This window comes from Scyliorhinus torazame, chromosome 3 (genome assembly GCF_047496885.1).
Source record: "Scyliorhinus torazame isolate Kashiwa2021f chromosome 3, sScyTor2.1, whole genome shotgun sequence".
NCBI lineage: Eukaryota > Metazoa > Chordata > Chondrichthyes > Carcharhiniformes > Scyliorhinidae > Scyliorhinus > Scyliorhinus torazame.
In genome coordinates, this window is record NC_092709.1 from 326,800,620 (window position 1) to 326,825,804 (window position 25,185).

Consider the following 25,185-nt stretch of genomic DNA (forward strand, 5'->3'; position numbering starts at 1 on the left):
AGCTGTGGAATCTCCTGCCTCCACCTGCCTGACCCAACTCCATTTTAAGACGCTTCTTAAAACTGACTAAGCTTTTAGCTTTCTGTTTCTAATAGCCCCTCGTGTAGCTCTGTGTGAAGTTGTGTTTGATAATTTGATAATTCCTACAAAGCTCCTCTTACTACATTGTAGGTGCTATGCAAATGAACGTTGTTGCCCTGTGTGTGACAAACTTTTGTGCTTTATTTTTTTGAGATGGAACTTCAGTGTTGGGCACTATGAGCTGAGGTATATTCGAGACACCACATCGAGGATCAACTACATCGGGAGTAGTTCCAGTGATACCTGTAAGAATGGCCAATCAAAGATCTTCTCTGAAAGGGCCAAGGAAGACACCATTAAAAACCGGGTCATAAAGGTCTCTGTCTCGGACTGGAAGGTGATGTCTTTTCGCAACCAAGGAGGTGGGAAGCTGGAGTGGGAGCACCAGGTATTCCTAATGCACGGGTCTGATATCAAGAGAATTGTCTTTAGAATCTGTCAATTCAAAATTCTGTACCGCTCTGTTCAGTGGTTTGTGACTAATGCAGGCGTCTTCTTGCCCTCTCCCTTTGCCCGGTAGTTCTGTACGCCAGTCGCATCCGCCTGGTTGGTAGAGGATGGAGAAGTGACCCCGGTCAGTCTCTTCGACGATGCCAGCTACTCGGCTAGTCAGGGAAACAAAATGGACGACGAGGAAGATCTGGTGGAGGCGGCAAGGGGAGCAGCCGAGTCGGCGGAGTCTGGCATCTACCTCGGTAAGGGGGTGAAGCCAAAACCGCAGTGGTCAATGCAGAATAAGCTGGCAGCATTTGAAATGATGCTAGCATGTGTTGGCATGATGCCGGTTTAATGGTGTAATTATCCACATAGTGAGTTCCTGACTGTAGTTGGATACAAGGAAAAAATCGAGGTCCTGCCTGATAACCTCGAAGAAATGGCCTTTGGAAAGACTACTGAAAGGTAAAGTTGCAGGTGAAAAGCTTTTGGGAAGCCATGAGTGCTAATTTGCACACAGCCTATTTCCACACTGTTTTCTGGAAGTTGGCTGGACGATAGATAGTGGCCAGGGCACCAAGAAAGACTGCCCTACACCTCCAAGATACCATCAAGAGATCACCCACCCTGAGAGGGCCAATTTTTGACAGTTGAAAGGCAGCATTTCTGACAGTGTAAGGAGGAGGCTCTGCTGGTTGGAAGAAGTTGCAGGGAATCATTGCTCCTGGTTAAGATATGGCTTCCAGGAGATGAAGGGGTCAGGTGGAGAATGGTTGGAGGAGGCTGGATGAGGTAAACCTAAAAGGGTTGAATGGCCTCTTTGTTGTAAATACTGTATGATGAAATGTTGCATTTGGTGTAATGGAAGGTGCAGGGATAGCAGAGAGCAGCAGCAGATGACTGCTTGTGATTTATAATAAGTTGAAGTCGAGTGCAGTGAGGAAATCCGCTGATAGTTAATCAGCATTTGAAAGAGGAACACACATCAGCTTTGCACAGCCATCCCCATCCTTATCAGTTCAGATGATGATCCAGACCACTGTCTTTCCACTTCAGGTGCTAACTGGTGCATTTCTGACCTTTTCTGTTGATCTATTTTTAACAAAAATACTGTGTTTTGTGAAGTTGAGGCAGCTGCAATTTTAACAGCAAAATACTGGATAAACTTTCCAGCGCACTGAACACTTGTACATTCCTGCCATTTCTAAACCTTTCTTTCACTGTTATTCCAGGCATGTACAAGGGACAGCTGTACATGCAGTCGTCCGTTAAATTGTGCGACAAATTCCCACTGATGTCGGCCATTGAGGACCGTGGGGACAATCAAGTCATGCCTTTGCCTAACGTCAGATGGAAGCCTCTAATCCGTAAGTTACTCCGATACTGAAGCAAGGCTTCAATCGCTTGACTTTAATTTCCCTTGAAAATTAATTTTCCCAGCAAGTACAGCTGAAATGCAGTGTTCTCGTTTTCAGTGCCTGTATTTAATACACCGTGTGTTAGAGCAGAGACACGGCATTCAGCCAGGCTGGTATGCTTCAAACCTTAATTCATCTCGCCCTGCCCTATTGGTCTCTGCTGGTGTTCGTTTCACTCCCTGCTTCATCTCACTATCAGCCTAACATTTTCCTTTTCCCCCCCCCCTTGTAATGATTTAACCTCTCCTTAAATACTTCAGTGCCACTCGCCTCAACTACTTTGTGTTAGCAAAGCCCACCTTCGAACCACTCTCTGAGCCTTAGTTAAGTGAATGAATCCCCATCCACTGCATTCTGCGACCATTTCAAGCCGATTTAAACAGAGTCTGCCGGGCCTGCTGAGTATTTCCAGCCTTGTCTGTCTTTACTTCAGCTTTTCAGCATTGGCAGTATCCTGCTTTTCCATCTAAATCTGCTCCGTCTACAAGACTGAAGTTTATAAAGGAAATTTAGTGAAGCCTTTTGATATTTTGTGGTGCACACTGCCTCTCGATAGTCTTTCTATTTATTGTTTTTTGCTTGGAATTAAGGCAGCAATATAACTCTCCACACAACACCTGCACCCCAGAATACCCCCACCCCCGCCCGACACTCCCCTGTCCCACAGTAAGCAGTGGTTTGTTAATTAGATTGAATTCTAAGATCTCAGCTGGCTCATATTCTCATTAATTTGTTCAGCTGCTGTATCTTTCCTGCCCCCGCCCCAGCCGTTTTGCAGGCGACAGAAGCTGTTCCCATCTTCCACTGTCTTGCCTCCGTGGTCCTCGGGCTGATATTCCTATTCAGATGTTACTCCTTTTCCAGTTTAAACCCCCACCCCAACTGTAATCTCCCATCCGCAGTGCTAGTGTGGTCAGCTTCCCTGATGGCTGTCTGTTGTGTTTTACTTTGTGTGCTCTTTTATTCCAAGTTATATCTTGTTCAAATATTTTGCAATGCAATTTTTTTTAAAAAAGGTGCTGCCTGGCAGATCAGCTCGATTGTGACTTGCACCGTGTTTGGTGACTAGCTTCACTTGTATCCCACTTTGGTGGGGCATGTTATGGGTGGCATGGTAGCACAGTGGTTAGCACTGTTGCTTCACAGATCCTGGGTCCAGGTCCCATTCCTGGCTTGGGTCACTGTCTGTGCGGATCCGGTCTGCATATTCTCCCGGTGTCTGTGTGGGTTTCCTCCCGGTGCTCCGGTTTCCTCCCACAAGTCCCGTTTCCTCCCACAAGTCCCGAAAGATGTGCTGTTAGGTGAATTGGACATTCTGAATTCTCCCTGTGTACCTGAACAGGTGCCGAATGTGGCGGCTAGGAGCTTCTCACATTAATTTCATTGTGACAATAAAGACTATTATTATTTAACATGAGTTTGGATTAGTATTTGACTGGCGTGGAGTGGGTCCCAGCAGTGGGTGCAGTTGGCATTTTGTACACCAGATGGGAGTGTTGCACCATTCTGCTTGCTGCATGTTTGAAAAGAGGAAAGGCACTGTATAAATGTGAGCTTTGCTCAGCATGTTCCAAATCGCCCCCTCGTCTTTTGCAGTTACTGTTGTATTGTAGGAAATAACAGCAGCCAATTTATGGGAAACAAGTTCCTGTCCTGCTCAGCAAATGTGTACGACCACCTGAGATGGCAGATGGAACCATGATTTAGTATTTGATCTGAAAGATGGTACCTCTAAGTGATATGTGCTTTCAATACTCTACTGAAGTACCAGCCTAGGTGATCTGCTTCGAACTTGAACCCATGATCTTTGGAGGGGTGAGTGCTACCTACTGAGTCATGACAGACCAGGGACAAGAGTCATTTAAAGTTTTGTTTCTTGTCTTTTTTTTTTAAAGATTCCCCAGCTAGAACGCCAGCATTGATTAGGTCTGACGAGCATGATAAATGCCTCAACAACGATAGGCACTCTCACGATGAATATAGTAATGGGGCTTTGTCGATTTTGCAGTATCCATATGGTAAGTTGCAACCTGTCTGCTGAGCTTAAGCATCTTGATCTTGTGAAATGTATACTTTTTGTTAAAATTTAGAGTACCCAATTATTATTTTTTCCAATTAAGGGGCAATTTAGCATGGCCAATCCACCTACCCTGCACATCTTTGGGTTGTGGGGGTGAAACCCACGCAGACATGGGGAGAATGTCTGTGTGGAGTTTGCACAATGACCCAGGGCTGGGATTCGTACCTGGGTCCTCAGTGCTGCAGTCCCAGTGCTATCCACTGCGCCACATGCCACCCTGTGAAATGTATACTTTATCAGATAATTCACAACTTAAAATAAACTATGAAATTCTAGTTTCCATTTTTTTTCAGTAGTTGTGCTTTTCATATCTCCTCAAGTTTAAGAAGTACAATTTATGCTTTCAATTCGTGGTCGCAAATGGCCTTTGTTCGCATCCTTGACCCTACAGTCTAATACATATTGTAAGAGTTCATGAAGCTCTATTGGGAGATATCATGGGGAGTGTCCCTATTTAAAAACATACCTTGCAGGAGAAGCGGCCTTCAGATTTTCGGCGTGAGCAGTGGCCAGAGGTCTGTCGGGAAGGTAAGTTTCCCTATTTAAAATCTTGCCTTGTTAGTACCTGTATATAAGTTGGGCGGTTGCTAAACCCGAGACACTACACTTGTAGTGTCCCCCACCCTTCCACCTCCTCTAACTTAAGGGGTTGAGTGAATATCAGGTAAGCTCGTCCTTTCTTTTTCTTGTTTTATCTAGAGCGGATCGCAGGGAAGGCAGTGCAATGTTCCTCCTGCAGAATGTTTGAGGTGAGAGACGCCGTCGGTGTCCCTGCTGATTTCACCTGTGGGAAGTGCACCCAACTCCAGCTCCTCAGAAACAGTGTTGGAGAACTGGAGCTGGAGTTGGATGAACTTCGGATCATTCGGGAGGCAGAGGTAGTCATAGATAGAAGCTTCAGGGATGTAGTTACTCCTGGGAATGAAGCTCGATGGGTGATGGTGAGAGGGGCTGGGAGGAAGCAATCGGTACAGGGATCCCCTGTGGTTGTTCCCCTTGGTAACAAGTATATCACTTTGGATACTGGTGGGGGGGGGGGGACTTATCAGGGGTAAACCATGGGGTACAGGTCTCTGGCACAGAGTCAGTCCCTGTTGCTCAGAAGGGAAGGGGTGAGAGGAGTAGAGCATTCGTCATTGGAGACTCCGTAGTTAGGGGGATAGGAGATTCTGTGGGAACGAGAGAGACTCGCGGTTGGTGTGTTGCCTCCCAAGTGCCAGGGTCCGCGATGTCTCAGATCGTGTTTTCGGGAACCTTAAAGGGGGAGCAGCCCCAAGTCGTGGTCCGCGTAGGCACCAACGACATAGGTAGGAAAAGGGATAGGGATGTAAGGTAGGAATTCAGGGAGCTAGGGTGGAATCTTAGAGCTAGAGCAAACAGAGTTATTATGTCTGGGTTGTTACCCTGCCATGTGCTAGCGAGACGAGGAACAGGGAGAGAGAGCAGTTGAACACGTGGCTACAGGGATGGTGCAGGAGGGAGGGTTTCAGATTCCTGGATAATTGGGGCTCATTCTGAGGTAAGTGGGACCTCTACAAACGGGATGGTCTACACCTGGACCAGAAGGGTACCAATATCCTGGGGGGGGAAATTTGCTAATGCTCTTCGGGAGGGTTTAAACCAATTCAGCAGGGGGTTGGGAACCTGAATTGTAGCTCCAGTATACAGGAGGTTGAGAGTAGTGTGGTCATGAATAAGGTTTCAAAGTTGCAGGAGTGTACCGGCAGGCACAAAGGTGGTCTAAAATGTGTCTACTTCAACGCCAGGAGCATCCGGAATAAGGTGGGTGAACTTGCGGCATGGGTTGGTACCTGGGACTTCGATGTTGTGGCCATTTCGGAGACATGGACAGAGCAGGGACAGGAATGGTTGTTGCAGGTTCCGGGGTTTAGATATTTCAGTAAGCTCAGGAAAGATGGTAAAAGAGGGGGAGGGGTGGCATTGTTAGTCAAGGACAGTATTACGGTGGCAGAAAGGACGTTTGATGAGGACTCGTCTACTGAGGTAGTATGGGCTGAGGTTAGAAACAGAAAAGGAGAGGCCACCCTGTTGGGGGTTTTCTATAGGCCTCCAAAAAGTTCCAGAGATGTAGAGGAAAGGATTGCAAAGATGATTCTGGATAGGAGTGAAAGTAACAGGGTAGTTGTTATGGGGGACTTTAACTTTACAAATATTGACTGGAAACGCTGCAGTTTGAGTACTTTTGATTGGTCTGTTTTTGTCCAATGTGTGCAAGAGGGTTTCCTGACACAGTATGTAGATAGGCCAACGAGAGGCGAGGCCACATTGGATTTGGTACTGGGTAATGAACCAGGACAGGTGTTAGATTTGGAGGTAGGTGAGCACTTTGGTGATAGTGAACACAATTCGGTTACGTTTACTTTAGCGATGGAAAGGGATAGGTATATACCGCAGGGGAAGAGTTATAGCTGAGGGAAAGGCATTTATGATGCGAGGAGGCAAGACTTAGGATGCATAGGATGGGGTGGAAACTGCAGGGGTGGGCACAATTGAAATGTGGAGCTTGTTCAAGGAACAGCTACTGCGTGTCCTTGATATGTATGTACCTGTCAGGCAGGGAGGAAGTTGTCGAGCGAGGGAACCGTGGTTTACTAAAGTAGTTGAATCACTTGTCAAGAGGAAGAAGGAGGCTTATGTAAAGATGAGACGTGAAGGTTCAGTTAGGGTGCTCGAGATTACAAGTTAGCTAGGAAGGATCTTAAGAGAGAGCTAAGAAGAGCCAGGAGGGGACATGAGAAGTCTTTGGCAGATAGGATCAAGGATAACCCTAAAGCTTTCTATAGGTATGTGAGGAATAAATGAATGACTAGGGTAAGAGTAGGGCCAGTCAAGGACAGTAGTGGGAAGTTGTGCGTGGAGTCCGAGGAGATAGGAGAGGTGTTAAATGAATATTTTTCATCAATATTCACACAGGAAAAAGACAATGTTGTCGATGAGAATACTGAGATTCAGGCTACTAGACTAGAAGGGCTTGAGGTTCATAAGGAGGAGGTGTTAGCAATTCTGGAAAGTGTGAAAATAGATACGTCCCCTGGGCCAGATGGGATTTATCCTAGAATTCTCTGGGAAGCTAGGGAGGAGATTGCTGAACCTTTGGCTTTGATCTTTGTCATCTTTGTCTACAGGAATAGCGCCAGAAGACTGGAGGATAGCAAATGTTGTCCCCTTGTTCAAGAAGGGGAGTAGAGACAACCCCGATAACTATAGACCAGTGAGCCTTACTTCTGTTGTGGGCAAAGTCTTGGAAAGGTTTATAAGAGATAGGATTTATAATCATCTGGAAAGGAATAATTTGATTAGCGATAGTCAACACGGTTTTGTGCAGGGTAGGTCGTGCCTCACAAACCTCCTTGAGTTCTTTGAGAAGGTGACCAAACAGGTGGACGAGGGTAAAGCAGTTGATGTGGTGTATATGGATTTCAGTAAAGTGTTTGATAAGGTTCCCCATGGTAGGCTATTGCAGAAAATACGAAGGCATGGGATTCAGGGTGATTTAGCAATTTGGATCAGAAATTGGCTAGCTGGAAGAAGACAAAGGGTGGTGGTTGATGGGAAATGTCCAGCCTGGAGTTCAGTTACTAGTGGTGTACCACAAGGATCTGTTTTGGGACCACTGCTGTTTGTCATTTTTATTAATGACCTGGAGGAGGGCGTAGAAGGATGGATGAGTAAATTTGCAGACGACACTAAAGTCGGTGGAGTTGTGGACAGTGCGGAAAGATGTAAGTTACAGAGGGACATAAATAAGCTGCAGAGCTGGGCTGAGAGGTTGCAAATGGAGTTTAATGCAGAAAAGTGGAGATGATTAATTTTGGAAGGAATAACAGGAAGACAGAGTACTGGGCTAATGGTAAGATTCTTGGTCGTGTGGAAGAGCAGGGAGATCTCGATGTCCATGTACATAGATCCCTGAAAGTTGCCACCCAGGTTGAGAGGGTTGTTCAGAAGGCATACGGTGTGTTAGCTTTTATTGGTAGAGGGATTGAGTTTCGGAGCCATGAGGTCATGTTGCAGCTGTACAAAACTCTGGTGCGGCCGCATTTGGAGTATTGCGTGCCGTTCTGGTCGCCGCATTATAGGAAGGATGTGGAAGCATTGGAAAGGGTGCAGAGGAGATTTACCAGGATGTTGCCTTGTATGGAGGGAAGATCTTATGAGGGAAGGCTGAGGGACTTGAGGCTGTTTTTGTTAGAGAGAAGAAGGTTAAGAGGTGACTTAATTGAGGCATACAAGATGATCAGAGGATTAGATAGGGTGGACAGTGAGAGCCTTTTTCCTCGGATGGTGATGTCTAGCACGAGGGGACAAAGCTTTAAATTGAGGGGAGATAGATATAGGACAGATATCAGAGGTAGGTTCTTTACTGAGAGTAGTAAGGGCGTGGAATGCCCTGCCTGCAACAGTAGTGCTCGCCAACATTAAGGACATTTAAATGGTCATTGGATAAACATATGGATGATAAGGGAATAGTGTAGATGGGCTTTAGAGTGGTTTCACAGGTCAGCGCAACATCGAGGGCCGAAGGGCCTGTACTGCGCTGTTATGTTCTATGTCCCTTTAAGAAAGGCTTTTGTCTTATCACATGGCTTCAGTGATGTCATTTTGTGGGTGGAGTTGAGCTGTGGTTCGGAGGTTTGTTGTTTCATTTTCACTTTTTGACTGCTGTGGATTACAGACAGAGAAAAGTGTTTTGGCCTGTCTCACTCCATTTTCATTTCAAATATTTATTGCAGTAGAAATCACCTTGGTGGTGGCTTTGAATATATAATTGCTTTCCGGAAGGTGTTGAATCTGCTGGTTAAAAATTGGATCAGAATTTCAGTAACAAGACCAGTTTTCGTCAACTGAGAATAGTGTGCTGGGCCACACCCCTGAAAAGGGGTTCTTGGTTTATTGGATTTTGTTATTGAATTGGAACAGTTAAGTTCATTAAATTTTATGCATAGATTACTGTGGCTGTGTGGTGTCTTTGTTTGTAATTGATAAAAATTCTTGCTGTGTTTATATAAATGTTAACTAAGTTCTTAGAATAGAGCTTGTTTTGATTAAAGTGTCTACGAAGACTCTCTGAAGACACTAGCTCTTGTGCTCATCCTAGCCAAATTCAACATAAAGGTTGTCGGTCAAGTGGACCTACAAAGAGAGGTAATGATGGTATTAAGGACACAGCAATGACCATAATAGGTGTCTGTGCGGAGTCTGCAAGTTCTCCCTAGGTCTGCGTGGATTTCCTCCGGGTGCTCCGGTTTCTTCCCACAAGTCCCAAAAGACGTGCTTGTTGGGTGAATTGGACATTCGGAATTCTCCCTCTGGGTACCCAAACAGATGCCGGAATGTGGCGACTAGGGGATTTTCACAGTAACCTCATTGCAGTGTTAATGTAAGCCTACTTTTGACAATACAGATTATTATACTATTATGATCCAGATCTTCCTGTCGCTTATCATTTCAATTCACTATCTTCACAAGCTCATGTTTCTGCACTTGGCATGTTGCAATGTTCCAGTGAAGCCCAACGCAAGCTTAAAGAGCAGCACCTCATCTTCCAGTTAGGCACTTCAGTCTCCTGGACTCAACATTGAGTTCAATAACTTCAGAGCTCTCATGGTTTTGCTTTCTGGCAATGCTGCCCTTTATTCTGCTTCTAACACCTACTCTGGACTGATGCTTTGTGTCTTTATTGTTACCACTTCTTTGCCTTGTCGCCTTGACATCTTTGTCATTGTGGTGTTATGTATTAGGGGTAATACGATACACCATGATGCCGAAGGGCTATTGGTGGACAGATACTGGGTCCTGATTGGATCTGCCGCCTACTGGGCTCCACCCAGAAAGGCAGGGTATAAGAACCCGGTTTCTCCCAGCAGCTGCATTCTGTAACTGAGCTGCTGTGGAACAAGTCTGCTCAATAAAGCCTCGATTGAGTTTCCCTACTGTAGAGGGTGCCATCTCTGCTACTCCACTACTGGGCCGATATCTGGGGTTTGAGTATCTGTGTGTGTCTCTCTCCAGCTGGCACTGAAACTTCAGAGGCCAGGGGATGCCGCACTGGGACACCTCCACGGAAGAGAGCACTGAATCAAGCCTGCCGTTTATCCCTAACCGGAAGCCTGAGGCTTATATCACACAGATATCCAGACCCCCACCAATGCCCAGGTGATTCTCTCTCTTGCCGGTGGTGCAACACCCACCCGGTTCCTACTTCGCTGGAGTAGCTTTCCCAAGAGAGAGAATAGGACACTGCTGTTTATTACCTAACCAGCAGCCTGTCCTGAGTGAATCGTTCAAGATGACCCTAGATTCTCGAACCCGGAATTAAGGTGAGGAATATCTTAACAATGACTTGGTCAGAGATCGCTGGTGAGAGATTGAAGAATTTAAACGACTCCAATTATCAGCAAATCAAGGTTTATTGCAAAACCCAGGTCAAAATCATCAAACAGAAGAAATTATAATAAAATCTTAAACTCTAACACAAACTAAGTCTATTCAGAAAGTACTATAACGGACACAACGTAAAATCTTATTGTTACACAGTTTTAGCAATGACACAGAACACAAATCAAGTCCCCTTCCCCAAAGCCTCAACCACTATCAAGGTCAAGGGAGTTTCGCAAGCTGCTGCAGGGTACTTACAGTCACAGGCTGCAGGAGGTCAAGTCAAAGGTGGAGAGGTCAAGCCAAGAGACCCTCAATCGAACCACAGCCCCTTTTATATCCGTTTTACCTGGCTTTTTCCTGTGTTCGGCCAGCCCCTTTTGCATTGAATTCATAAGGTTTAAAGTTCCCGCTGGTCCCGCCCCCTTTGAGCCGGTCAGAGCTGTCGACTTCCGGGTTTTCCTCCCCCTTTGCGTTGTATCGGTCCAAGTTTAAAGTTCCCGCTGGTCCCGCCCCCTTTGATCCGGTCAGAGCTGTTCGCTTCCGGGTTCTCCTCGCAGGTCCGCTCCTTCCAGCCAGACAGACCTGCCGCGATTTGAATTTGGCGCCGACTCCGCCCCCTCCACCCAGTGAGTTCCTGCCGGTGGCTTCTGTCAGGATTGGAGTACCTCCCCAGGTCCGCCTCCAACTTGGTTTTTTTCTACCGTTTATCTTCAAGGGGCTTTTCCAGCGCAATATACTGAGCCCAGACAGTCTGCTTTTTGGGATAACAAGGTTAAGCTCTCTTGTGAAGATTTTCAAAGTCTTCCAGCTGCTCCGGAGATGGATGCTATTCTCACCTTGCTATGTTGATGGGGTGTTAATTGGATTCTGCTCTGGTGGAGGCCAAGTCATTTACATCTGCATGGGGCTATGACCATCCCATTGTCCTGCTTGCAGGCAGGCCCCTTACAGCATTACCATGCCCCTTTGTCTGTGTTTTAATCTCATCTAGTTGTCTGGCTCCTTCTTCCTTGTAGCTCCTGGGGGGGTTTGTAAATACCTATGCCCCTACTCAGCTCAGCGGACCAAGCCTGCTGGGAAATTTGGTTACGTTCCCTTGGCTGAAAAGTGTCCAGTTTACAGTCTCTGGGTTTTATCCTTCGGCAGTCCAAAAAGGGCCGAATTGCCCGAAAACCTTACACTACCTCTCGCCTCGTGTGTTATCGGTGGTGCCACAATTTATTGAGCAGACTTAAAAAAAGGAATATGGAGCTCCGGATCGCCCCGGAGTGCCTGCGAATTGGCCCCCAAGCAGCTAACTCCGCATCGGCGTTTAAGCACTGACTGGCGTGCTTTGAGGGATACCTCCGAACGGCTCCCGGCAGACCAACAGAAGACCAGAAGATGCAGGTCCTACACTCCAGGGTGAGTCCCGAAATCTACTCGCTCATCGAGGACGCGGAAGATTTCCCAGCGGCGATCACCTTGCTGAAAGAAACCTACATCCGGCCCGTTAACCATGTCTATGCACGCTATCAGCTCGCGACGAGACGACAAATCCCCGGGGAATCGCTAGACGAATTCTACAATGCCCTTAACGATCCTGGGAAGAAACTGCAATTGCCCAGCTGTAACGGCAAATGAACACACTGAGCTCCTGATCAGAGACGCGTATGTAGCAGGCTTGGCATCATCGCAAATTCGCCAGAGAATTTTAGAGAAAGACTCTCTCGGACTCAGAGGCACTGGCCCTTGCGGCCTCCCTTGACGTGGCCTCCCAAAATGCCCGTGCCTATGCCCCCGACCATATCTCCGGGGAAGAAACGGGACCACGGACTCTCACCCCCCCCCCCCCCCCCCCAGCGACCCATGTCCCATGTGCGGCCAACGGGCGCCGCCATTTTGGACCCCGGATGCCACGAGGGGGGGGGATGGGCGCCGCCATCTTGTTACCCGCGGGCGATCCATGGGAGCGTCCATTTTGTCCACCCCGGCCATGTGCGACCCATGGGAGCGGCCATTTTGTCCACCCCCCGACCGCGTGCGGTCCATGGACGCCGCCATCTTGGCTGACAGGCAAGGACCCCAGCGTGGACGGCTCCACGCTGCCTGAAGACAATGACCAGATGCAGCAACCACGTTTGGCATCGGTTACCCTGGACCATTCGCAGCCCCGGACGCTCCGGACAGCAACGACGAAGGTGCTGGTGAACGGGCACGAGACAGTGTTTGATCGACTCGGGGAGCACGGAGAGTTTTATTCATCCGGACACGGTAAGACGCTGTTCCCTTGTAATTCGTCCAAGCACCCAAAAATTTTTCCTGGCGGCGGGGTCCCACTCCGTTGAAATCAAAGGGTTCTGCATCGCAAACCTAACGGTGCAGGGGAGAGAGTTCAAAAATTACCGGCTGTATGTCCTCCCCCACCTCTGCGCTCCCACCCTCCTGGGGTTGGATTTCCAATGCAACCTCCAGAGCTTAACATTCAAATTTGGTGGCCCTGTACCCCACTGACTATCTGCGGCCTCGCGACCCTCAAGGTTGAACCGCCTTCCTTGTTTGCGAACCTCACCCCGGATTGCAAGCCCGTCGCCACGAGGAGCAGACGATACAGCACCCAGGACCGGTCATTTATCAGGTCCGAAGTCCAGCGTCTGCTGAAGGAAGGCATAATCCAGGCCAGCAATAGTCCCTGGAGAGCCCAGGTGGTAGTTGCGAAGACCGGGGAGAAGCAGAGGATGGTCGTAGATTACAGTCAGACCATCAACAGGTACACTCAGCTAGATGCGTACCCTCGTCCCCGCATATCCGACATAGTCAATCGGATTGCACAGTACAAGGTCTTCTCCACCGTGGACCTAAGTCCGCCTACCACCAGCTCCCCATTCGCCCCGGTGGCCGCAAGTAAACTGCCTTCGAAGCAGACGGGCGGCTATACCACTTCTTAAGGGTTCCATTCGACGTCACGAACGGAGTCTCGGTCTTCCAATGGGAGATGGACCGAATGGTTGACCAGCACGGTTTACGGGCAACTTTCCCGTACCTCAACAACGTCATCATCTGCGGCCACGACCAGCAGGACCACGACGCCAACCTCCAAAAATACCTCCAGACCGCTAACGCCCTCAACCTCACCTACAACGAGGAAAAATGCGTGTTTAGCACCGACCGTCTAGCCACCTTGGGCTACGTAGTGCGTAATGGAGTGATAGGCCCCGATCCTGAACGCATGCGCCCCCTCATGGAGTTCCCTCTCCCCCACTGTGCCAAAGCCCTGAAACACTGCCTGGGCTTTTTTTCTTATTACGCCCAATGAGTTCCCCAATATGCAGACAAGACCCGCCCACTAATCCAGTCCACCACTTTTCCCCTGTCGACAGAGGCCCGCCAGGCCTTCAGCCGGATCAAAGCGGATATCGCAAAGGCCACGATGCGCGCCATCGATGAGTCCCTCCCCTTCCAAGTCCAGAGCGACGCATCCGACGTAGCTCTGGCGGCCACTCTCAACCAAGCGGGCAGACCCGTGCCCTTTTTCTCCCGAACCCTCCACGCCTCAGAAATTCACCACTCCTCAGTAGAAAAGGAGGCCCAAGCCATAGTGGAAGCTGTGCGACATTGGAGGCATTACCTGGCCGGTAGGAGATTCACTCTCCTCACTGACCAACGGTCGGTAGCCTTCATGTTCGATAATGCACAGCGGGGCAAGATAAAAAAACGACAAGATCCTGTGGTGGAGGATCGAACTCTCCACCTACAATTATGAGATCTTGTACCGTCCCGGAAAGCTGAACGAGCCGTCCGATGCCCTGTCTCGCGGCACGTGCCAACGCACAAGTGGACCGTCTCCAAGCCCTCCACGAGGACCTCTGCCACCTGGGGGTCACTCGTTTCTACCACTTCATAAAGGCCCGCAACCTCCCGTACTCCGTCAAGGAGGTCCGAACAGTCACCAGGAACTGCCAAATCTGCGCAGAATGCAAACCACATTTTTTCAGGCCAGATAGAGCGCAACTGATAAAGGCTTCCCGTCCCTTTGAACGCCTCAGTTTTGATTTCAAAGGCCCCCTTCCCTCCACCGATCGCAACACGTACTTTCTTAACGTCGTTGACGAATACTCCCGTTTCCCCTTCGCCATCCCCTGCCCCGACATGACCGTGGCCACGGTCATTAAAGCCCTCTGCACCATCTTTACCCTGATCGGTTTCCCCGCCTACATCCATAGCGATAGGGGGTCCTCCATGAGTGACGAACTGCGTCAATTCCTGCTCATAGCCTCAAGGGCATAGCCTCGAGCAGGATGACCAGCTACAACCCCCGGGGGAACGGGCAGGTTGAGAGGGAGAACGGAACGGTCTGGAAGACCGTCCTACTGGCCCTACGGTCTAGGAGTCTCCCAACTTCCCGCTGGCAGGAAGTCCTCCCGGATGCCCTTCACTCTATCCGGTCCCTGCTGTGCACCACCACTAAGCAAACGCCTCACGGGTGCCTCCTTGTCTTCCCTAGGAAGTCTGCCTCTGGGACGTCACTTCCGACCTGGCTGGCAGCCCCGGGACCCATCCTGCTCCGGAAACATGTGCGGGCGCACAAATCAGACCCGCTGGTGGAAAAGGTACATCTCCTCCACGCAAACCCCCAATACGCCTACGTAGCGTACCCAGACGGCCGGCAGGACACGGTCTCTCTGCGGGACCTGGCGCCCGCCGGAGCTCCCCACACACCCCCAACACCAATCACCACCCCCTCACTCCCGCCGGTGCACCCCACAGCCACCCCCTTCCTGGGGAGATTGGTTCTCCTCCCAGGCCCGCCCAGGAGTAACGAAACCGGGATTGACAGTGCAATGCTCTCAGAGTCGACCGAACCCGAGCCAGCACCACCACCACCACCCGGGCTGAGACGATCGGAAAGGGTGACCAGGGCACCATCTCGACTCATCGAATCGGTTTAAGATGTAAATAATTCAATGGCCCAGTAAAGCGGCATTGTTGTAGATAGTTAATGGTGCGAATCGGTTTAAGATGTAAATAATTCAGTGGCCCAGTAAAAGCGGCATGGTTGTATATAGTTAAATGGTTAAGGCACCATACCGACCCTGTAAACCCCTACCACCATACCATCCACCACCCCGCCGGGTTCTTTTTTAACAAGGGGTGAATGTGGTGGTATGGATTAGGGGTAATACGGTACACCATGATGCCGAGGAGCTATTGGTGGACAGATACCGGGTCCTGATTGGATCTGCCGCCTACTGGGCTCCACCCAGAAAGGCGGGGTATAAGAACCCTGTTTCTCCCAGCAGCTGCATTCTGTAACTGAGCTGCTGGGGAACAAGTCTGCTCAATAAAGGCTCGATTGATTTTCTCTACGTCTCGCCTCGTGTGTTATCGATGGTGTCCCAGTCATTTATTCTCTCCTGCCTGCTAAACTATCCCCCCCACCTTTTTTTGCTCCACTTGCCCAATCCCCTTGTTTCGGCAGCATAAAACCCACCATGTTCCTACACCTCTCCAGTTCTGGTAAAGAGTCCTCCAGATTCATTGGTCACTGTTTCTCTCTCCACCGATGCTGCCAGACCTGCTGAGCATTTCAGTTCTTTCTGTTTTTATTTCCGGTCCCCAGCATTTTCAGTATTTTGCTTTTATTTGTTTGTCCAGTTTGATGTGGGTGAAGCTCTATGATTTCACCCATGTGTACTCTTGCACAAAATGTCAAATGTTTTAAGATTAGCGTATGGTTAGTTTTGTCTGTCCTAATTTTTTCCCCTTTCCATATTCTCTCTCTGCTGACTCTGTTGAAGTACAGTTCCATGTGTGCAGCATCACTTGCTCGAAAGATTGCTAGCTGTGTGGGCCTAGACTGTCAGCTGTGGTAACATTTTCCAAAAGAAGTTTTAATCTTGCTGAGACCCCTGCATAGTTTTCAACCATGTTTGTGCTTTGTTTGTATTCTCAGCATTCTTGGATACGGTAATGTAGTGGTAGTCTTCCTCGACTCGTGCTTGGACTAGATTCAGAGGACGCCTGCTCAAATCATACCATTCAGTTTGAATCTGGAGTAAAACCGGAGTCAGGTCAAAGTGACCATGAGGCCTTCAGCTTAGCACAAACCAGTTAGAGAAGGAAGTGTACTCTCTTTACCTGGTTTGAGTTGTGTGTAACTTCTGCGATAGCTTAGTGAACAGTCATCTGTCTCAAACTGGCCACTTACGAAGACACTTTACCAGCACATCGGCAGTGGAAATGGGGAATAAATCCCCGCTTGTTGCCCATAACTGATTAAGAGAGTAAAATCCCCATTGCCATTGGTGGAACAGCAGAGGGCGCTCGGAGACCAGATTTAGGAAAGCAATAATCAATCCCTTATTGCATTTGGTTTCTTCAAAAATAACCGTTGCACTGAAGGGTGTAAGTGAGTACAGCACTTCATGTGGGTGTGCTGATGCTGGCACTGACTGTGCTTTTTGGTATAGCATAGACAAACGTTTTCCTGCTTTGGTAGGGACTTGGCATGGCACAGGGACTCTAGGAATCCTATATCTTCGGAATTTCTAATGATCACAAATGCCAAGTTCATTGCCTCTTCTGTGCACGGATTGGTAATTGCAAATATTGTGCCCGTTTGCCCAAAGTTTAAACCTATACATTACCGAGCTTGACAACGGGAAAGGTAGAAACCGGAGGTTACAACGTCAGGCCTGCCAAGAGTGGCGAACGCGGTGGTTCTGTCCATACTCAGGTGTGTGCAAGTTTCTTCGTAATCCACACAGGAAAATAACCTCCAAATTCAGCAGAGCTGGGATAACACCACTTCTCCTATTTTCTGAAAAGTTTGCTGTTGGGTAAACTGGAGTTGTGTTTTGTGATTCCGTAGTTTTAATTTGTCGCCAGGTTAAAACTGAATTGAGGGTGGAGAGCCATTTTAGGAGAAGCCGTTTGGAGCAAGGAATGCTTTCCTGAAGGGACGGGTTGTGACAATTGCTGTTCTTTGGCGAATAATGAATTAATATTCAAAGGGAATCATGAGGTGCTGCATAAAAAGGCCATCAAATAACATATGACGCTGAGCCACACGGTAACCGAAAACGTAACCAAAGATGTTTAAAGGTGCATCCTGAAAGCAGTTCGGGAATTCCAGAGCTTCGGGGCTAGGCAGCTGAAGGCATGGTTACCACTGATAATGCAGTGAAAAGCATGAGTGCACCAAAGACCAGAATTAGTTGAGTTTGGGAGAGTGGGCAGGCCAGAGCAGGTCAGAGATTAAAGCAGGCGCAGCCACGGGGAAATTTGAAGTGAAGAATGGGAATTCTAAAATTGATGCATTGCCAGTCCAGGAGCCAGTGTAGGTTAGTGAACCCCGCAGGATTGGGGGAGGGGTGTGTGTGGCTGAACAGGAATTGGTATGAGCCAGGGTACGACCCAGCAGAGCTTCAGATAAGTTTGAATTGGTTGCTGGTGAGCATCTTTGATCTTTTATTTATTCTTTTGTGGGTCGTGGGCGTCACTGTCAAGGTCAACACTTGTTGCCCATCCCTAGCAGCCCTGAAACTGAGTATCTTGCACGGCTATTTCAGAGGGCCGGTACAGTGGTTAGCACAGTTGCTTCACAGCTCCAGGGTCCCAGGTTCGATTCCCAGCTTGGGTCACTGTCTGTGCGGACTCTGCACGTTCTCCCTGTGTCTGCGTAGGTTTCCTCCGGGTGCTCCGGTTTCCTCCCACAAGTCCCGAAAGACGTGCTTGTTAGGTGAATTGGCCATGGTAACTTGTCCTTGGTGTCCAAAAAGGTTAGGTGGGGTGGGTTATGGGGGATGGGGTGGGCTTAAGTGGGGTGCTCTTTCCAAGGGCTGGTGCAGACTCGATGGGCCAAATGGCCTCCTTCTGCACTGTGGATTCTATGATTCTGTGATTTTTGGGGGGGGGGGGAATTGGAGTCACATGTGGATCAGACCAGGTAAGGATGACATTAGTAAACCAGATGGGTTTTTATGACAATTGATAGTTTCACAATCACCATAACAGACTACCTTCAATTCCAAGTTTTATATTAATTGAATTTCAATTCCACCTGCTGTCATGGAGGGATTAGAACCCCAGAGCATTAGCCAGTGACATTAACCATCAGTCTCCACTTTAATCTGGTTAATCTGTTTGTGTTGACAGACAATGGTTTTCATTTGCCTTCCTATGTAAGAGAGAGAAGCAAGCGGGGCACCCAGATTTCCATCAGACTCTTCGACTCCACGAGGGTGAAGAAGAAAATGAAACGTAAAGACCCTGTTCTTCTGCTGGAATGGTGGAGGGAAATTGTTGGCACTATCCTCTTCTGCATCTTTGCAACTACGTACGTTGTTCGTAAGCTCGTCCGACAACCAGTTGCAGACATGGTATGTGCTGCAAATCAATGTCAATATAACTTGCAGAAAGGCTTTTAATTCCGGTTCTAGTCTACTCTGGATAAATGTGCTCGTCTGGAATGCCATTGCATCCACCCTTATTGAGTCCACTGTCACTAAAAAGTAGTCTTGTTCTGAATATAATTATTAAATAATTTCTAGGTTCTGTCTATGTTCAGCCCTTGCTTCTGTAATGTTTTTAAAATGATTTTCTCAATTAAGCTATTCTGCTGGTTGGTGAAAAGTTCAAGAGATTTTATTCTTGCAGAGACATCTTTGCAAATTCAGGTTTAAAATTATTTTGATGAGTTGGCAGGAGTCCCATGAGCTTGAATGGATGCTTTTTATTGTTGTGCATGCGGTGCAACTTGTGTTCTGGTTTAGCCCTCTCCTTTCCTCTGCAATATTTCCCCCTTTGAACTGTCATGGTGACCATGTCCGTGTTCTCTTTCCCCCCCCTCCCCCTTTGGTGGACCTTCCACCAGCCTCCCAACTTTGAGATTTCTGCATTGGTGGATTCTTGAGGTCCCCCCCCCATACCTCCATTATTAGCAGTCATGCCTTCAGCTGTTGTGGGGCTAGACTGTGGGATTACCTCCCGAAGATCACAACAAATAGGAGTGATCCACTCAACCCAGTGAGCCTGTTCCGCCATTTGCTAAGATCAGGCTGATCTGAATGTGGCCTTGACTCCACATTCCTGCCCCCTCCATAGTGCTGGATTCTCTTGTAGATCAAAATTCTGTCTAACTCTGCCTTGAATCTATTTGATGAACCAGCCTCCACTGCTTGCTGGGGAAGAGAATTCCAAAGACCATCGACCCTCAGGAAATCCCTCTCATTCATCTTAAATGGGTGACTCCTTATTTTCCAACTCTAGGTCTAGATTCCCTCAAAAGGGGAAACATTCTCTCTGTTTCTACCCTATCAAACCCCCTCAAACTGATGTTTCAATAAGATCACCTCTGATTCTTAACACCACTATTGAGTATAAACCCAATCTTTCCTCAAAAGACAACACATTCATTCCTGAACATTCTCTGAACTGTTTCCAGTGCAAGTATGTTCCTCCTTCAGTGAGAAGACCAAAACTATATAAACGCTCCAGATGTGGTCTCACCAATGCCCTGTACAATGGTAGAAAGCTTTCCCTGCTCCATATTCCTTGCAATAAAGGCCAACATTCCATTTGCCGTACTGATTACTCACTGTGCCTGCATCCCAACATTTTGTGATTCATGTGCAAGGACACCCAGATCCCTCTACACAGCTTTCGGCATCTGAAGTTTTAAAACAATGACTCATTGTGAAGTGCGTTGGGACATTTTTACCACTGTAAAGGTGCTATATAGATGCAGGTTGTTAAATGTGCGAACTATCACAACATCCATGCCTCGCATTAGGGGCTCCTTCAGGACAGGACCTGAAATGAACCCCGGTTCATGACCATGTCGGCTCCGAGTAGCGACACAGGAGAGAATTTAAGAATCTTGTCCTTTTTGGGTTTTTTTTCCCTTCAAAAGTCTGAGGGGCTACATTATGGCTTGCTCCCTGGCCTTATTAACTGTGGCTGGAGGTGGTTGTGGGGGCACTCTGTTTCCTAGTGAATCCTGTTGTCAGGAAGCTAACAGCAGTGAGTACAGGGGAGGCAGTTGACTGACCCGCTGTTTGTGAAATAGTGTTGATATTGTTGGCACAATGCCTTCTGCCAGTGTATAAGAAAATAGGAGCAGGTGCTAACCATTCGATCTGTCGCGCCTGCTTCACCATTCAGCACAATCATGGCTGATGATCTGCATCACCTCCTTTCCTATCCACTCCCCATATTTCCTGACAGACCAAAAATATGTCCGTCTCAATCTCTAATGTCTTCAACGGTGGAGCAGGCTCAATGGGTTCACAACCCTTTAAGTAAAGGTCCCTCCTAATCTCGATCTTAATCCAACCTTTATGTTGAGTCAATGTTTGAGATTCCCTAGCCAGGGTAACAGCCTCCACACACTTGAGCCCCTTCAGAATCTTGCATGCCTCAGTAAGATCACCTTTCATTTTTCTAAGCTCCAGGGAGTGGAGACCCAAGTTACTGGCCTTGCTATTGCTATCCAGTCAGTCCTCCTCCTCCAATTTAATTTACTGTAAACTATCCCATTGACACAAGGTGGCTTTACACTTGCAGGCAATGGAGGTAAATGATTTGGGGTGCAGAGCTCTAGCCCTGGCTTCTATGAGGTAGTCAAATGTGCCGTTCTCCCAAGAGCACCATGGGATAATGCAGCCCTGCAGAAGGCTATTCGGCCCATCGTTTTTATGTCGGCACTTTGAAAGAGTTGTCCAAGATTTTCGGTTTTCGTCCCGTTTCCAGTCAGATTACTTCTTTAGCCTTTCAATCTAATCTACCCTCTATCTCTGTTTCAAGGAGAACAATCCCAGTCTATTCAATTTTTCCTCATTTGTAATTTTCCTGTCCTGGCAACATCCTCATGAATCTCTAATGTAAGGACACCTTTTCTGTAATGAAGTGACCAGAACGGCACACTGTCCTCAAGTTCTGGCCTAATTAATGATTTGTACAGTATCAACATACTCTCCCTGCTGTTATGCGCTATGCCTCGGCTAATAAAAGAAAGGATTGTATATGCCTTAACCACCAAATCCTGCTATCTTCATGTATCACTGCACAGCTAATTTTTTGTATTGCCTGCAGACTTGATCATTCCGTTTACAATTACGTGCAAATTGTTAACCTATACCACAAAAAGCAGTGGACCTGTCACTGACCTTCCCTGAGGAAGCCCACTGGAAATAGCGCCCCAGTAACAAAAGCACCCATCAACAATTTCACTTTGTTTCTTGCGTCAATTTTATGTCCAGCTTGCTACAATCCCCTGGATCCCATAGGCTTTTATATTTTTTAACCAGTCTGTTAAGTGGCACCTTGTCAAAGGCCCTGTGTTGACTTAACACACTGACCCGTGTTTATTGTCTGTCCGGTGCAGCAAAGGAAGGAGTCAGAGTCACCATGCCAGACTGATTGCACAAGTGAGTCATCGATGGGAGAGGTCAAAGTTGAGGTGGGAAATTCCTCTGGGACAGCTGACTACGTGTCCAGGTAAAAGCAAACAAAATTAAACTTTGTTGTACTTTAGTGTTGTTTATGACTGAAGGTATATGTATTGTATTGAATCCTTCCCACAGCGAGAATCAGTTGAGATGTCTTGTCAAAATGTTGCAGCCAGATTGCCGTCCTCTTGATAATGTCATCCTAATTTAGATCTGCTTCTGGCTGCTGCCTTTTCCCACTCTGAATTGAAACATCAGTGTTTCCAACCCCACTCCCAAGACTTCAGCACACATAATAAGGCTGACACATCAGTGCAGCACGAGAGGGCCCTACAGAGTTTCCCTCTTTTGAATCCAACATTAAGCTATGTCAGCCGTCTGCTTGTCCTTAAAATTCAAATGTCCATTCCTCCCGTCTGCACTATCTGGAAAACAGCAAGAAGTTCCTCTCCTGTGTCAAAGGTTTTTCTTCAACTGGTATCACTGAAATAACGACTTTTTGGTCTTCATTTTGGAGTTGTGTGAGAAATATGGCCCAATAACCGCCTGCTCCTGTTTCTTACGATCTTTTTGGACTAGAGAGGCTGAAGGCCTGTGACTTTCTGCTTAATTTACAGTATTTAGAGTTTGGATCCTCCCTTAAGTTGTTTGGTCTTTCACATATGTACATATAAAGGATCCATGTAAGTGTTGTCAATAATGCTGATTGAACCTCTTTCAGATGCCTTACTGACTTTGAGTTGGTACAGTGTCTTGGGCGTGGAGGTTTCGGTGTCGTATTTGAGGCAAAAAACAAAGTCGATGATTGTAATTATGCCATCAAGAGGATTCGACTCCCCAATCGGTGAGAAAATGTTTCCAATTCCGCCGTTGTTAAAGGTTGCCCGGTCGGCGAGTCCCTCCAGTTTTCACAGTTAAATTGGATGCATGGCTGCACGTGTCAGTGCTTTAAAAAGTATTGGTCTTGAAGGGTACTTCCATTGCAGGTTCCCATCTCGTCCATCTCGCACTCAATAGCAATCCCAACATAAGATAATCTTTATTGTCACAAGTCAGCTTACATTAACACTGCAATGAAGTTACTGTGAAAAGCCCCTAGTCGTCACATTCCAGCGTCTGTTCGGGTATACTGAGGGAGAATTCAGAATGGCCAAATTACCTACCAAGCACGTCTTTCGGGACTTGTGGGAGGAAACCGGAGCACCTGGAGGGAACCCACGCAGACACGGGCAGAACGTGCAGACTCCGCACAGTGACCCAAGTTGGAAATCGAACCTGGGACCCTGGAGCTGTGAAGCAATAGTGCTACCTACTGTGCCACCGTGCTGCCTACTCACTGAAGATTCGTCTTCAATAATGTAAGAGTCATTTAGTGAGGATGGCTCTCTATGTTCTGTCAGGCCTGAGACAATTGACTTCAGAAGTGTCTTTTTATTTGCTGACCTGAGATTGTTGCCAGGTATGAAAAACCAACAGCAGGAGTAACCAAGCAAGCCAATGTCAGACTGCACCGAGGACTGTTTCTGCATTTGTGGCATTACCATAGCTGATTTTCCCACTGTCAACATCCTGGGTGTTACCATTGACCAGAAACTGAACTGACCCAGCCACATAAATACTGTGGCTACAAGAGCAGTCAGAGGCTGGGAATTCTGCAGTGTGTATCTCACCTACTGACTCCCCCAAAGCCTGCCCACCATCTACAAGGCACAAGTCAGGAGTGTGATGGAATGCTGTCCACTTGCCTGGATTAATGCAGCTCCAACACTCGAAGCTCAAAAACATCCAGGACAAAGCAACCTGCTTCTTTAACATCCCATCCACAAACATTTACTCCCTCCAGCAACGTCACTCAGTGGCAGGCGTGTGTACCATCTACAAACGACACTGTAGAAAGGCGTCTTCAACAGCCCCTCCCAAACTTGCGATCCCTACCATCTAGAAGGGCAAGGGCTGTAGATACTTCGGAACCCCACCACCTGCAAGTTCCCCTCCAAGTCATTCACCATCCTGTCTTGGAAATATATTGCTGTTCCTTCACTGACGATGGGTCAAGATCCTGGAACTCCCTCCCTAACAGCACTGTGGGTGTACATACACAATGTGGACTGCAGGGGTTCACAAATGCTGCTCCTCACCACCATCACCTCGAAGGAGATTGGGGGTGGGCAATAAATGCTGGCCGAGCCAGTGATGTCAAGATCCTGCAAATGAAAAAAAAAATCAGTCCTGCTCTTTTAACACTTGCCTGGGTTGGGTCGGCTTGCCTCCATCACATCCAGATGCTGTTTAAGCTGCTGAGCTTTCATTACATGCTGAGCAGGCTGATCGTGAGTCCTATTCAAACTAATGTTTGAGTTGCGCTGTCTTTTGAGTAGTCGCATGTCTGTATGTGTGTGTGCATTGTGCCACTAAACATAAATGCGGTTTTGTTGTAGTTGTTAAATGTCCTTTCAGGGCTAAATTGAGTTTAAAAATAATGTAAATCTTTAAAGAACCAGTGTTACTAAAAGTGACCATGGAGCTGTTGGATCGTCATTCCTTTACAAAAAAAATCCCTGGCTCACATGACTTTTTGGGAAGAAATCCTGCTGGCCTTAACTGGTCTGGTCTGCACATAGTCCCAACTCTCCACTGACTCTTAACTACAAGCTGCTGTACAACTGTGATACTATGGATGGGCGATTGAGTGCCAACCTTGCCAGTAATACTCATGTCCTGTGAATGAAATTTTTAAAAACCCACATATTTCTTAAATTGCATTAAAAAAAATATATTTATACGAATCGTGATATCATAAATTAAGTCTGAAGCTTTCACAGTCCTGCAACTTCAAACCAAATGATGAAACCATTCTCACTTTTTGTAGTAAGGAGTATGGTGTTGGCTTGGGGAATTTTCTTCAGTCTTCCAACTGTTCATAATTCCACAGTGATCAAGCAAGAGAGAAGGTGATGCGAGAGGTAAAGGCACTGGCTAAACTGGAGCATCCGGGGATCGTCCGCTATTTTAATGCCTGGCTGGAGACACCACCCGAAGGCTGGCAGGATGAGATGGACAAGCAGATGCTGAAAGATGAAGGGTAATAGCTCCAATGCTACTGGGGTCAGTAAGCACACATGAACGCTCTTGATAAATGACTTGGAAACAGGATGATCGATTGGCATAATCTTATCCACACACCGTAAAAACCGGGGTGGGGGAGCGCATTTCCTATGCTCTTTTGTTTAAGTCCCAATTTCCTGTTTCTCTATACTCCTTTTTCAGAACCCAACTTCTCAAATAAACACTGGTAGAGCAAAGGAGCGGGAGTAGGCCATTCTGTCCTCCGAGCCTGCTC

General features: G+C 47.5%; 1 protein-coding gene across 7 annotated transcripts in view; it reads left to right on the top strand.

Annotated features, from left to right (window-relative positions):
- The window catches only part of eif2ak3 (eukaryotic translation initiation factor 2-alpha kinase 3), a 113,250-nt gene that overhangs the window by 38,814 nt on the left and 49,251 nt on the right, over positions 1 to 25,185 (top strand). For all 7 annotated transcript variants that reach the window (XM_072497645.1, XM_072497647.1, XM_072497643.1 and 4 more), the window contains 8 exons: positions 235 to 469; positions 602 to 776; positions 1,749 to 1,883; positions 3,830 to 3,952; positions 18,553 to 18,776; positions 21,782 to 21,894; positions 22,567 to 22,689; positions 24,778 to 24,927. In XM_072497645.1, the coding sequence (XP_072353746.1) occupies positions 235 to 469; positions 602 to 776; positions 1,749 to 1,883; positions 3,830 to 3,952; positions 18,553 to 18,776; positions 21,782 to 21,894; positions 22,567 to 22,689; positions 24,778 to 24,927 (1,278 nt within the window). The remainder of the gene's footprint in view (positions 1 to 234; positions 470 to 601; positions 777 to 1,748; positions 1,884 to 3,829; positions 3,953 to 18,552; positions 18,777 to 21,781; positions 21,895 to 22,566; positions 22,690 to 24,777; positions 24,928 to 25,185) is intronic.